Source organism: Crocodylus porosus, unplaced genomic scaffold, assembly GCF_001723895.1.
Source record: "Crocodylus porosus isolate Cpor-Errol unplaced genomic scaffold, CroPor_comp1, whole genome shotgun sequence".
Taxonomy (NCBI): Eukaryota; Metazoa; Chordata; order Crocodylia; family Crocodylidae; genus Crocodylus; species Crocodylus porosus.
In genome coordinates, this window is record NW_017728943.1 from 75,685,034 (window position 1) to 75,700,057 (window position 15,024).

General features: G+C 43.2%; 2 protein-coding genes across 5 annotated transcripts in view; one reads left to right on the forward strand and one right to left on the reverse strand.

Annotated features, from left to right (window-relative positions):
* BRE (brain and reproductive organ-expressed (TNFRSF1A modulator)) overlaps positions 1–12,699 on the reverse strand; it is a 288,488-nt gene extending 275,789 nt beyond the window's left edge. The window contains exons 1-2 of the mRNA XM_019549599.1: positions 12,599–12,699; positions 7,948–8,107 (exon numbers count right to left, since the gene is read on the reverse strand). Of these exons, the coding sequence (XP_019405144.1) occupies positions 7,948–8,075 (128 nt within the window). The 5' untranslated portion in view covers positions 8,076–8,107; positions 12,599–12,699. The remainder of the gene's footprint in view (positions 1–7,947; positions 8,108–12,598) is intronic.
* Positions 12,700–12,831: 132 nt separating this feature from the next.
* The window catches only part of RBKS (ribokinase), a 92,707-nt gene continuing 90,514 nt past the window's right edge, over positions 12,832–15,024 (forward strand). For 2 of the 4 annotated variants that reach the window (XM_019549600.1, XM_019549603.1), the window contains exon 1: positions 12,838–12,917. In XM_019549600.1, coding sequence (XP_019405145.1) covers positions 12,853–12,917 — 65 coding nt within the window. In that variant the 5' untranslated portion in view covers positions 12,838–12,852. The other 2 variants (XM_019549604.1, XM_019549601.1) reach the window with 2 other exon arrangements.

Below are 15,024 nucleotides of genomic sequence, written 5' to 3' on the forward strand. Positions count from 1 at the left end.
CACTTTCTACAAGGAGATACTGGCTTGCAGAGGGGCAGCGAGGGCCAGGGTTTAGAGGGCTTATGGAAGGGCCCCATGGGCCAGATGGAATTGCCTGGCAGGCTGGATCCAGTCCCTGGGCAGTATTTTGTCCACCCCTGGCTTATACTATTCCTGTTGTCTCTCATAACATCCTTGAAAATTGGCAAAAATCTAGTGAGTTTCAAGGCTGCTACTAGAACAGCACTGAGAGTAACTGAGGTAAGCCAGATCATATTTCTGACTGCCAAACAAATCTGTTACACGTGGCTGAGAATTTATACCATAATTCTACCAGTATTTCTGTCTTGACATGACTGGGGAAAAAAACCCCCAACATTTAGGTAAACTGACATAGAAGTGGATTAATGAATGGGCCAGCAGGGGCCAGGCCCAGAGTTTTATGGATCTGGAAGCTAATATCCTTGCTGTTTTTCTGTAGGCACAGCTCAGTCAGAGCAGGCAGAACCAGCAGCACCCTGGTACTTGTTGAAGGACCTATGCCATCACTGCCACAGAGGGAAGGGTGCAATGCCAGTCCAATCCTACAAGGGTTTTTTCCCCCCGCTGTATTTGTGCCTTTTACATATTTGGTTACATAGCTAATATTGGCAATTTTCTATCATAGGTGGTGGACCAGGCACTCACCTTTGCACATCATGCTCTTTTGGGCCCAGGACTAGAGATGTACCAATACAACAGTTCGATATTGGATCAGTACCGAGATAAAGAAGATTTTCTCTATCAGATATCAGCCCAATGGGGCCATAATTTGGCCAATACAAGCTTGTGCTGCGTGCAGCAGCAGCACAGCACTCAGGCAGCCAGCAGCAGAGCCAGCAGCATGTAGGGCTGCCTCCAGATGGTCAGTCCATTGTGGTAGAAGGGGAGGGGCAGGGGGGCAAATCATCTCTCCCCATGCTGAGGGAAGGGGCAGGGGCAGGGGCAGGAACAGGGGTAGGCTCTGCCTGGGTGGGGTAGGTGTGGCTCCCACCGCTGCCTGCACCCCAGCAGGGCATGGGGGGTGCCCCCTGGATCTGCATGAGGCAGGGCAGGGTGGGGCCAAGCAGGTTACAGCTGGGACTGCACAGGGCTCTCCTTGGCAGGGGCTGGGCTCAGAGCCCCTCCTGCTACCCCCTCATGCCCTCCCAGGGTACAGGCAGTGGCGGGAGCCGCCTCCCCTGCCACAGCTTTGCCCCTCCTGCCCCACCTCAACAGTGCCCCTCACGGTGAGGGAGGGGACAGGGGCAGGCATCAATCTACCTCCCCCACACCCCTTCCACCACAATGGACCGACCAACTGGAGGCAGCTATATCAGAAAATTGGACTGGTATCAGCCGATATGCCTCCTTAAATATCGGCTATCAATATCAGCCCCCAAAATTTCTATCAGTGCACCTCTACCCAGGACCCAATAATTCTTAAATTACCAGCTCCTGCTGGTATCATTCTGAAAGACCACTTTAATACATACCTCACATGATTTTTATCTACTAATGATTACTGTCCTGCTATAAATACTTAACTTGCCTGTTCACATGCGGTTAATTGTATTCAATAAGAGAGGGTGAAATACTATACAAAATATGCACACTAACCCTTGCAAAACAAACACACACACACACAAGCAAAGCATCATACACAAATCGTGTGTTAAATTTAAATTGAATATAAAATTACTGTAAGCTGCTTTCACCTAGCACATACTTTAATGTCATTTTACTCGAAGCAACAGTACTCCGATTCCTGTCATTAATAAAACAGTAAATTCAATAGCATTAGTCTTTCTTACTGATAAATGAAGATTTACTGAATAACATCAGTGATGTTCTAAACTGTTGTGATACCAATAAATAACAATAATAATTTGTCATCAGCAAAGAAAAGCTTTCCTGAGGTAGTCTGCATTTCCTCTAACATTATATGAAAGAGGAGTTTGGTCCTTTGCAACGGTGACAAATCATTGTGTGTCTATTTATAACTCCCCATAATACTGCTTATTTATGTACATATACAAAAAGTTAATATGCCCCTAAAATTAGTGGGAATAGCAATAGTTTGAGGAAAAGAAATTAAAGAAAAAAAAAAATATACAGACAGGCTAAATTATAAAATGAATTAACATGCTCTAAAGTAAGGAAAAAGCTCCCCAGAAATGACATCATTTGGTTATCATTATTATATTCCTGTTTTGTAAATTCAGCAGGGGATGAAGTTTCAAGAAGGACACAACCTTGATCCCACTCTCTCCCCATCCTGTTTTGTTCCCCCAGAACCACAGCCTCAAATCCTTGGAACCCATGGGAACAGCCTTCTCTGGAGCTGATAAAGCTTTGGTTCACTTTCCCTCTTCCACAGTAAAAAAATTCTACCGCAAATAAAACAGAACTCAAGTTGGTGCGTCACATTTTCATGATTGGTGTTGTTTACAAATGCTTAATCATTAAAAAGTAGTAGAAGCACATGTGCTACTACTTTTCACAAATGTGTACTCAAAATTCTGAGAAAAACCAACAGACCATGGATGTTATCACTTTTACATTAGACTAAAAGAGAAGCATTCTTCATCCACTATGAAGTAGCAGTCTATCACCTGTAGTTTTAGATCCTTTTAATGAAGTTTATCAACAGACCCTATTCAAACAATATTTCAAAAGTTATGCAATCATTAATCTGATCTTCACCAATGAGTTTACTACCAAAACTCAGTGTAGCAGCCACCCCTCCCAACTTCTTTTTCCATAACAAATTATTTCAAACCCTAAAACTTTTTTATTGAAAAACCACCATCAAGAAAGCAGTTAGCTTTAGAAAAACATATCACACAAACTAAGACCACATACAAAAGCCTAGGTAAACATATTTGTATCATAGGACTATTTAATGACACTGTAAAAGAAGTCCTACAACATTTATTTATCTCATATTCTCTTCCTGATGCAGCCCCCACTTTTTTCTGTTTTTAATGTACATGCTGAAATGCATTTGTTGTACGTTCCCTTTTTCTAGAAACCTATATCAGTGTCAGGTTATATCTATCTATAATGCACAGTGCAATGTCATATGCGAGACGCAAAGTATATCTAAAGAAGTACCACTCTGCCAACAGTTAAGCTGTTTCAGGTATCCAAACCACCTCATTTAAAATGAGCACAGGTATTTCCACAGTACAGCATCACCATATCCTCAGAAGAACAGATTCCATTCCATCACAGCAAGATGAGCACCACAGCTGGTAATCCAAAGGAACATAGAGAATTTAGGAAAGATAACTGATGGAAGATTCTTTTTTTTTAACCAAATATCATTGGAAATGATTCACTGAGACATTCCAGGAGGTGGGGGGGGGGGGACCTTAAGCAGGGTTTGGCTCCTCTCAATGACAGAATGAAGAGTACCTAGAAAATTGATTTTTTCCTTCTAACAAGCTTTGGACAAGTTTACCTAAATCTCTAAAATATCTGTCTAATAAAAAAACACTTCTGTCCAGATTTGCCTGTTGTCAGTTTTGTTTTGTTTTTTTAAATTCATAGCTTGATTCTTTCATCCTCACTAACAGTACCTTGCTACACAAGTGTCTCAGCTCAGCTGGGCATGACATAGGGGTAGCAGAATCAGGTCTTAAGCAGTGTTGTATACATGAATATCAGCCCTTCAGGGTAAAGATTCTGATATTATCTCACCTTCTTTCGAAATTTCTAATTGCATGAATTGATTAATTTGTCTAACCTGAGGCACAAAATAGAAGTTACCTTCTTTTACCTCAGTTTCATATAAAACAAAGAACTCCACCAAACAACCATTTAATATAATGCTTTTTTCCTGGAATTCAGGTAAAAGTCAGCAATATGCATTCTAGACTATAACTCACTGCACAGATTTGGAAAAGGAATTCACCTAAACAACAGCGCAGGCAGACAAATCCATTTCTCTTCTACCCACTAATGTTTACAAGGTAATTGAGACACATGGTGAATTTTCATTTTCAGCCTCTTGTCAAAAACTCCAGAGGTTCAAACACTCAAGATTCACAGCTTATATTGGCAACTTATCCATTTGTATCTAATTAACTAATGCCCAACATTCATGTTGTATATTTGGCTGCTTCAGATTGCTGATTTTTAGGGCCTGATAGCCTGTCCCCGATAAGCTCCCTAAACAGACCCCTTCAATGACAGGAGCTCTTCATAATGCTACACAATTCAGATAAAAGGTAAGCATGAGTCATGGTAGCTGGAAGTACTTGGCAGAAATCTCTGATCTGTTAATATAGGTTCTGGTTTTTAAAAGTGCTCAATAAGTTCACATGTAGATGACTAAAATATATATCTACCTGCTAGATACACTTCTTTCTTATTGTAAACAAAGATATTCTTATATCATATATACACATTCTATATAAATATATGTATATTTTTAAATAACCGTCTTCTTTGTTTACAGTAAAAAATAAGCGCATCTAGCAGATAGATTTATGACCATCATATCAAGTTCTCTATAACCAAGTACCAAATGACTACCAAGTACCAAGTTTCCTCATTCTTACTAAAAAGTGCATTTGGTCAAAACAGCATTCAACGTTTGCAAAGTTAAAGGAAGTCGCTCGCTCATTCAACTTAAAGATAATAAACCGTAAGTCAGACAAGTGTTTAAGGTGAGCTCCAATTGAAAGAAAAATTAGTAGTCAAGCTGACATAGTGATGCCTGTTACTCATTCATGTTACTGCCCTAATTGTTTTCCCCCCTCTTTCCCTCCTTTAAAATGTTATGAACACTCATCTTTTATGAGCTGGCAAGCAAGCACTCTGTCTTTTTTTTTTTTCTTTCAAAGCTGTTACTTCCAGCCCTCCTTTCAAACATTAACACCTTTCCAGGGAATATTTACAAACTATTAGCAGTTGGATTTATAATGCTGAAAATTATACACATGTTCCTTCCCCCACCTTTTGTTCACATATTCTAAAAGTGAACGGTCAAGAATGAGAGTCAGAAGCTGCACTCTAACTCCACAGAACAGCACAGAAAGAGGCAGAGCTTTTCTTCAAAGGAGCTGCAGCCTCTGTGTCCATTACATGTGTGGCTTTTGTGCTGAGGTTGACAAGGGAACCACCTGCAATCACACTGGAGTTCAATTTGCTTTATTACTGTAATGTGGACACATTTCTATTAGAAACAGGGAAAAATTCCAACTTACTCTGCACAAAAAATCTAGTAAAAGCCTACAGCCTATTCAGCCCTGCAGCAAACAGCTCCATATCCCATTAGCCATCTCAGGGGCCATCAAATTTCACCCAGATATGCAGACAACCATTTTAAAATACATCTTAGAATATTCGTTTGTACAACAACAAAAGTCATCAAGCCTGCCAGACTTGATGGCAAATCAAATGTATGTTAAAAGTGAATGAAGAAATGCATGTTTCTCCAATATCTGGAGCAGAACTTTTAAATTCAAATGAATCACTGCCAGAAATCAAGGGAAACACTACTATAATAAGAGAGTCTTTATTCCCCTCTTACACAGTACATTCAAAAATGATTCCATGAAATACTTGGAATTGTGAAATTTGCATTTACATTAAAAAGGGAAATACCCGAATGACAAAGGAAATGCCAAAACATATTGAGTTTTGCAAACAGAATGCAAAAAATAATAAAACATTACTGTGGTTCAGGAACCAAGTCATTAACATCCCATTAAAGCTTTAAAGTGAACTTGCATATTGCCAGGATCTTCTCCAGAAAGAACACCACTGTTATATGTACATTCCTATTTAAATTCTTAAATAATTGTAAAGAGAACAATACCAGTCTGTGGTCCTGACCTCAATGGAGAAATCTAAACAGGTAGAAATGGTGAAATACCAATTGACTGCTAAAAAACTATTAGGAGGATAATTTTCCACTGACCTACATCACAGATAATATGATATATACTACATATGGCCTCCATATTTTATTTACTTGGTTATATGACTACAACAGGAGCAGGATATAAAAGTACAGAGCTATAACAGTTCAACCAGTGCAAGAATTATGCAAGACAAGGATTTTTTGAGGTGATATGTTTTATAAGACCAACTGCGTGGTTGGGCAAGACTTGGATAAGCTTTCAGATACAAAACATTCTTCATCCAGACCTCATGAAGTGATGATCTCTTCCCCTGTCCCCTTCATTTCCCCCTTATTTTGTGGCTGTCTTGGAAATGTGTTCATATACCTAGGCCTTTCAGATGACTCAGGTAAACAGATGAATCTTGGATCACTTCAATTCAGTTTCAGCACCAACCCAAAGACAAGTTCCAACCTCACAACTAAGACATATTATGAAACAGCAGGCTGTGGTCCACGAAAAAAAATGGAACACAAGTATTAAGAACCTGGACCCAACTTCTATGCCAACTGTGAGACACAGAGCATGGGGCTGCAGCCTAGACAGACCCAGTGCCTGTAAGCATCAGCAGCAGGGAGTTGTGCCCTCTCCATATCAGCACTTATGCATTGTCTGTGCTGTGGATGGGGCCAGCAGGTTCCCAGTCAGGGATGGGGATCAGGGCATGCTACAGCTCTAGACAGGGATGGGAAAAAATGCAGCCATTGAGAGGACACCAAAACTCATGTGGACCTTTAAAACACAACAAAGTCATTAAGTGGCCCTTCAGCCAAAATAATTGCCCACCCCTACTCTAGAGGAAGTACACTTACAAACAAACCAGTTTTCCTTTCAAGAGACATTATTCAAAAAGTACCAGTTAAGAAGAAAAAAAGAGAACTTATATTTTACATGCAATATAATTCATACCTGAAAGTCAAGCAACTTCTTGCCATATGGTTTTGTATAAACCTCTTTCTATCTGTTTTGCTTGGCTCAGCAGTCTCAAAAGGCCATAGGTGTAAGATTCACAAAGGGTCCCCACCACTAGGTATTCTACAGGCCCAATCCTGTAGGTTTACTCAGCACACATATAATGCAAAATGAGAGAATTGATTTTGGCACAAAGCACAGCAGTCATGGCCACTCCCACAAAAACAAGCAGCGATGGTGATACTCCCCAAATTTCATATAAAAAGCTAGAGGTAAGAGGACTTGCCCAGAAAATAGGAAATCTGGGTTCTATACTCTCCTTACCCTGACTGGGATTCAAACCCCACATTTCAAAGTGTGACTTACTCACCAGAGTATTGGTTAATCTTAGAGTAGGGAGGCTACTCTCAATCCTTCTTGCTGAAGCTGGGCCACTGCCAAAAAAGCCATGCAAGATTTTGGGGCCAAAGAGGGTGAGCGAGAGCAAGTGAACGCACAACCAAAAAGGAGCCTGACTATAGAGCCCAGTGAGGAACGTATTTATGCAGGAGGAGGAAGAGGAAAGTCCTGGTTCTAGTTCTTAGTCTCAACAGTACTTATTCATTTTGCATTAGAGTTACCGAATAAAAATACACCAGTTAAGATAGGACTTTTGGTATAAGTAATGAATGTACCTATTGGTTCCTTGAAACAAATCAGAATGAAAGAGATCTATTCTTTTCCCATTACAGCAATGTATGCCTTTTTTTCCCCCACAGGCAAGCTCCATTAGTCCAAAGTATGCAAGATCCACTTCATATTGAGAAAATAAGCAAAGGATAAACAAGGAGACAAAATCTTCAAAACTCTAGGCTCTTTTCCAAAACACAGCATTACCAAAGCAACTCCTGAACTTTTTTTTTCCCCAGCAAAACAGCTATTAGCAACAGCTAAACAAATTTAAAATCTCAAGCACTAAAGAAGTGTAGTCAAGCACAAAAGAAAACATTCTGGTTAACCTCCCTGCTGCAAATATATTGGGAACATTTAAAATACAAATAGGAACAGTAAAATGAACACTCTTAAATAAAGACGTTACATATCTCCAAAGACTGTTCCTTGGAAACGGAGTTCAAATACTTACCCAGATTTCAAATCTGTAATACGTAAACAATTAGTAGCATCCAATCCTACTTTCCCGTTCCTGACCACACTGGATATGAAAGGCGAGAGGGCAGGAGAAATTCTATTCAAGGCAACTTCAGGAGACATAATTTGTCCTTTTCTATGAGTCTAAGCGCTGCCTGCAAAAAAAAAAAAAAAAAAGAAAGAAAATATGAAGGCCTGTCTGCACTTTTACCTTACTGACCCAATGAAACTCCCATGCCATCTGCATGAATCAAAGAAAGCATTATGTTACCATTTCTGCAAAGATGAGCAAATCTGATGTGTTAGGTAACCATTAATTCAAACAAATGATGAACTCAAATGATCAAGAATGTAATATAAACTGGCATACACACACACACACACGGAGCGTCAATAGAGAATGATGGAATAATAAAGTCTTTTGTTTCTACATTAATAGCAGTGACAGTCAGATTGGATCAGAAGAGTTGCTCCCTGAATCTGAAGACGATAATGAAAGTCTTGCTTTGGCCTCTGCTTTTGCTAAATATCCTGCCCCTACCAGGAAGGAACCATCCCAACTCCTAAGAATGCAGCAATTTGCTAAACATCTCAAGTTAAGAGTCACCTCTAAAGGCTCATGCTTTAGGATTGTGCAGCATGCCATGATGAGGTATGCTGCAACTGCCCAGCTTCTAAGCAGCCAGGGGCTACATTCCCCATGTACTGCACCAGCAGGGTCTATACCAATGAGGGCCATGCACTGTGGGAGCTGCATTAGTGGGAGCCATGAGCCCTCAAGCCACACACTAAGCAGACACCCGCACCCACTGCTACATGGCATGTTCTGAGCTCATCATCACCTCCCCATAGCAGCATACCACAGCTCCCCACCTCCCTGAGGTGGGCACAAGTTAAAGCCAGACGAGAGAAGGGGAGCCCCAAGATTCCAGACTTGCAGTCAAGGTAATGGAAGGGGGCAGGAAATGGGACCAGCTGGGCACCACTGGGGACCCAGCATTTTGTTTTCAGGAAGGTTTTTTTTCCCCCCTGGTGATTCTAAAGATTCTCTGTAAAAAGGCAAATTCCACCTCTTTGCATGGAAACAGATTTCTAGGATACCTGGCTATTATCAAGTGTTCCAGAAAGAAAGCAAATCACTCAATGCATCAGAAACCGTCAAACGTAATGCTTTCTCTCTTGTTTTAACACTCAACAATTTGAATCAAATCCTAATTACAAGCACTAGCAGGTGACTAATGGCTACTTCCTACAAACTGATAATTGCCTGTAATTGTTAACAGTATGAAGCATCTGATTGGCTTTCATTAGCATGAAATTTGCTAATCACATTAAAGTATTATGAGCAAATCTTTGAAAGTGGTAATATGGCTCCTGTTTTTTGACACACACTATTCAAGCAAAGATCTAGTGTCTCATGGCAATCAAGAGACTGTTAAAGTGACCCTTTGTATCTAAATCATAAGCTTTCCAATATACTATTGTTCATGGCATATCCAAAAGATGAAGTATCAAATATCTATGTCCTAATAAACTGACTATTTTCTTCTCAGCAAAGATAAACTCTCAAAAGATGGATCTCCAGGAAGCCTTTGAAAGATGTGCAGAAAGAACCTGAAGTAAAATATGAGGAAATAGTAATTATCTTCCAAATTGTCTCTTCAGGTAAAACAGCGTTTTCTTTTTTGATAGAACATAGACACGTTCAGCGTCTCAAAGCTGAACCTACAAACTCTCCACAAGAAATTGTGGGATCAGGTCTCTTGCCTCCAATCCATTTTTTAAATATAAGGACAGTGTCAGAAGCACATACAGTTCCTACCAATTTTTCTCATCTATCACTACAAGCAAGTATATATTAAGCCAGTTGTTATGCACATTTACAGGACCTATACATTTACCAACACCAGATTTTGTTAACAAAGGGGTTTTACAAAGTAAAACAACACTTGGTTCATTAATTACTTTAATTCTCACTGAAATATTCCTCTCTCTTCTCCATCCTGTAGCATTCAAAATAAAACACTAGACCAGGGGTGTCAAACATGTAACCCACAGGCCAGATCCAGTCTACAGAGCCATGTCATCTGGCCCTCAGGGCTCCTGGAAGGTCCAGGAATTCAGGGGGAATGAGAAGCGGTAAGTCCTTCTGTCAAAATCCAGGGTAAAGAGCCCCACCGAGCATGCATTTCAGTAGGGGTGCACTGATAAAGGTTTTTTGTGCCCATACAGACAGCTGATTATTAACGAGCAGTATTGGCCAATACAGTCCAGCAGCTTGGAGAGCAGCGTCCAGCCAGTAAGTCTGTTGGATGGGGTGCAGATCAAGGCCCCCATGGTGAGGGAGGGAGTGGGGCTGCACAGCCAGGGCAGGATGGGGCACTCATCTGGGGGGTGTGGGCAGCTCCTGAGGGAGGCATGGGGGGCATATGCCCCCCAGTTCTGCATGCACAGCAAGGGCAGGATGCCACTGTGGGCTGGTGCTAGGTGTGGCACCAGGCTCTTCCTGGCTGGGGGGGTTGGGGTTAGGCAGGCAGCAGCATGAGGAAGGGGTAGTTTGTGGAGGGGACTACAGCAAGTTTTGGGGTGACTATAGCCCACCCTCCCCAGGATCATCACTCACCTAAGTGCAGCCCTAGCCTAACCTCCTTGCCAGGAAGAGCTCAGCACCACCCCAGCCCTGAGTGGGCAGTCTGCCCTCACCCCGTGCACAAATCCAGCGGCACATGCCACCCCCCCAGCCTTGCATGAAGCAGCAGAAGCCACCGTCTGTTCCCCACACACCCCAGACGACCTGCCTGGAGGTCTGTCCCATACCCCACCCCACCTTCCCTCTCACCCTGTGGGGGCCTTGATCTGGCCTCCCCATGCCCCTTCCGTCCCTAGAGACTTACTGGTCAGACTGCCAGGCTGCATTCCTGGCCATGTGCATGCTGCTGCTGAGCCTATGCACACAGTATTTATCGGCGACATTAATCGGCCACATCAGCCAAAAAAAGTCAATTGCCAATAATGTCAATTTCCATTTTATCAGTGCTGGTACGATATGGACCAGTGTACTGGTGCACTGCTACATATCAGCGGTAGTGGGAAGAAATGGCTGCATTAACTCCCACAGCTCCCTGAGCCAACATGGCCACTCATTCCTCTGCTGGATGTTGGTGCAAATCCAGCCCACAATAAGCCATGAAAGCCAGATCGAGCCTATAGAAAGTCCTTTAGTTGGGACCCAGCCTTGGAGGCCAAATGAGTCTGACACCCCTCCTCTAGAATACTGAGTAATCCAGAGGAACCAGAGAAATGAAAGCAACCCAAGAGCAAGCCAAGTTTCACTGTTCAGAACTAAATACTTTGAGGAAAAAGTAAATCAAAATTTGAATCCTCTTAATCTGCCATTAGTAGCAAAGGGGTGTACCGCATGCTTCCCTTACTAAGTATGAAACTTTTAGCTGCTTCAAGCAGTAGGAGGTGTCCAAATAGAAAGTGTACCCTTTCCCACCTGTGTGGCAACATTATAAGAATTATATAAATTAATCCACAAGTAAACATCCTGTAGGAAGCACTTCTAAATGAGCAAGAGGGATTACCCTGAAATACTTCACGGTTTACTATCTAACCCCAAGTCTATATTAATTCTGTTTACTCCTCTTTACCATTTGTGTTTGCGTCCTTCATTCTGAGGGCCTTCTGCCTCACCTATCTGAACTGAAGTCCACAGCATGTAGCAGATGTCTTTTCTGATAACTGGAACGGGTCAGGCTAGTGTTACTGCCGCACACACTCCTTCACAATATCCCAAGGAGAAAACATGTTACTCACTGCCAGTCCCCAAACCAGAGCTGCTGTGCCAATTTGCCCAGGCTCCAAGGAGCACAGGAGCTGCAATAAAATGGGATGCTGCTGCTGCTAACACACAAGTGAGTAGCACCAATCCAAAGGGCTCAATACTACTGCATCCTGATCTTAGCCAAAGCGCCCAGGACCAGAATGATGCTTCACACCTTCCCATTTGAAGAGAGGCCTGTAGCTGGTGCCTGTTTCCCTCAACACACGTTCATTTGGAAATGGCCCCTTAAGATGGGCTTGTGCAGCCTGATGTGCCAAGCGGTCAGGGCACAGCTTTTCACCAAACTACCAGCTCCTCGGAGCAGAGGCTTTCATGCTGAGCTGCTTGCAGGCCACAGCACCCCAGCAGTCCTGCTCCACAGCGACAAGCACACTACAGATAATACACAATAACAGGCCTAGGCATCTCCTAGGCCAGCTGTGCTCAACTTTCTGGCCCCATACAGGGAAGCATGATATAGGCGAGGTCTGCAGGCCACATCCAGCAGGGGACCAGGGTGCAGCCGAGGAGCCACTCCGCATGCTGGCCCAGTCCCCACCCAGCCCACAGGGCTCTCCGCACTCCTGCATCACCACCGTCCTGGGCCAAGACATCCCTGCAGGAGAGAGCAGGCGGGGCCGCAGCACCCACAACCATGCGTGAGGTTCCCAAAGACGGGTCACGTGGGGGGAGAGAAGGAGGGGGACGCTCCCCCATCAACCCCCCTCTCCCCTTGTTGAAAGAAGACACCCAGCGCGCATGCGTCCCGGCCCGGCGGGGACTCTACTCCCCCGCCCCCTCCCGCCGCGGCTCCGGGTACCTACGGTCGCGGGGGGGGGAGCGTGCGCCGGCCCCTTAGCAACGGCCGCGGTCACACGCTAGCGCGCAGGCGCAGACCCACCCTCATCCCGAAGGCTGCTCCCGAGCCCACGGGAGGGGGGCCTCATGGAGATTTAGGTGTCTGTGACGTGCCTGAGAGGGCCACCTTTTCTGCCGGTTGGGCGGGCGCAGGCTGAATGACGGGCGCAGAGAGGGGCCCTCTCAAGGGGCAGCTCGGGAGAGCGGCGTGGCGGGATGTTCAGGCACGTAAGCGGGCACCCCAAGCCGGCTGGAGGACCTGCAGGCAGAACCCGCGGCGGGTGGGGGTCAAGGGTCACGGGGCAGCGGCCCGCCATGGCGCAAGTGGTGGTGGTGGGGTCCTGCATGACCGACCTGGTCAGGTTAGTGCCCACCCCCGCGATAGAGAGATGTGACTTACCAATTATGACCGCTGATAACGAGGAGAAATGTTCTTGATTGCTTGCCTTCTGTTTTTTCTGCGGCCTCCATTCCCACTTTCCAGGTTTTCTCTGTAATCAGGAGGGATAAACACTTAACTTCATCTTCATGATTATTAACTTTCATTTTTATTATTATGAGGATGATTATTATTATTATTAGGGGTTTTTTTTATTAAACAGAACAAAAGAGAAGATTCCCCAAAATGGATAACTTCCAGCCACTGGGATTTTCCAACACCCCCCCAAGTCTTGCAGTCGAACCCGAAGAGTTGGCAACTCCGGAAATGCTAGCTTGAACTGCCTTGGCCCTAAGCAGCAGAGGCTGACTTGCAGAATTAGGCTTTGATTTGCGCTGATTTAAATGCGTTTGTTTGACAGACTGTATATATCCACACACGCCATTAAAATAAGATTTTGATGAAGTATGTGAAATACATCAAACTGCCTTGTTGTAGTTTTTTGGGTAAAAAAACCAAAAACCCATCCATCTAAATTAACGGAGGATAATGTTGAAGCCCTCAGGTTAAAAAAGCACGAAGTATTTCATAGACATTAGAGATTAGGGCTGGTAGGGACCTCACAAAATCATCAGGTCAGCTGTGGTCAAATGATCCCAGCAAGATAGGCACCCAAGTGTTTCTTAAAGGAATCCAGAGTAGGTGCCTCCACCACCTCTAGGGGGAATTTATTCCAGGCCCTGGGGACCCGGATAGTAAAGAAGTTTTTCCTTAAGTCCAGCCTGTCCAGTATGTGTCAGAGAAGAACATGTTAAAGAGTATGAGAAACAGGCGCAGACACAGATTGCAGAATTCACAAAAACTTGATGTTCATGAGTCCTGTGTTCAGAAAGACGAAGTGTTCTATGCAATTGACAGAATACGCTGATAGCTTTCCAAAAAAGGGCAGTCCTTTTAAATTTGGGTAGGACCTCCTAAAATTGATGCCTGGCTATAGACCAGGAGCTTATGTGACATGCATTAAAGCAGGAAATACTACACTTTATCTACAACAAGTTCATGTTACTGCATTTTTTAGTGCAAAGATCCCAAATTGTGCCTCCTGTTTTAACACCACTGATGCAATTGTTGTGTGCGATTATAGTTTTATGCCTTTTTTCAATATAACTGAAAAGCCTCCTGTCCTTCATTAAGAAACAAATTAACAAGTCCAAGTTATGTTAGGAGGCTCTGTTGTTGTAGCTGGTGGGTTAAAATGTATTAGGTTGCATCTTAAGGAGCATTGAAGAGTTTTTCAATTTGATTTAACTAACAAGATCAGAAAAATTCACTGCTCTTGCCCTTCAAGGCAAAGGACTTCTGGCCATATGTAGACTAGGAAAATTGTGGGCTTTAGAAGAAAAAATAGGCTATGGATGCATGAGCAGAGAGGCAAAGCTCGGGGCATAAGCCTGACAGCTGCAGAGAAACAAGTTGGTTTTCCATCAAAAGGCATGCATTTAGCCCTGATTTATACAAAGGTAAATTTGTCATCTTCTGGGAGGGGGAAGTATTGCTAAATTATTTTAAAGGACTGCATCTTATGTTTGTTTTTTGGTTTATTTTTAAATTGTGATGACTTGGGTGCCTTACAACGCATCAAAAATGTCTACATTGTTTTTAAGTGGGGTGTTCAGTCTAGTTTGCAAGCTAACTGTGTCGAAGAAAGCAGCTTTTTCCCAAGGTAGACATGGTCTCCGGTTTCTAAATTCTGTACAATTTGTAGCCCAAAGGACACTATAACCTTGGATCAGACTGTATTCCTCTAATGCTGAGGAAAACTTCTTAAAGGCAAGTTTGAGGTCTCTTAGGGATCTGTCTTAGAAATACAGAAAGCTAGATTTATTACCATGTTTGCTGCAGGATCCATTGATGAATTTGTAATTGAGCAAGATGCAGTGTGCTTCAGATAGGCATATGGTAGAAAACTTGCACTTTCTTTGTTGATGTACTGTTTGGGCATATAAGCA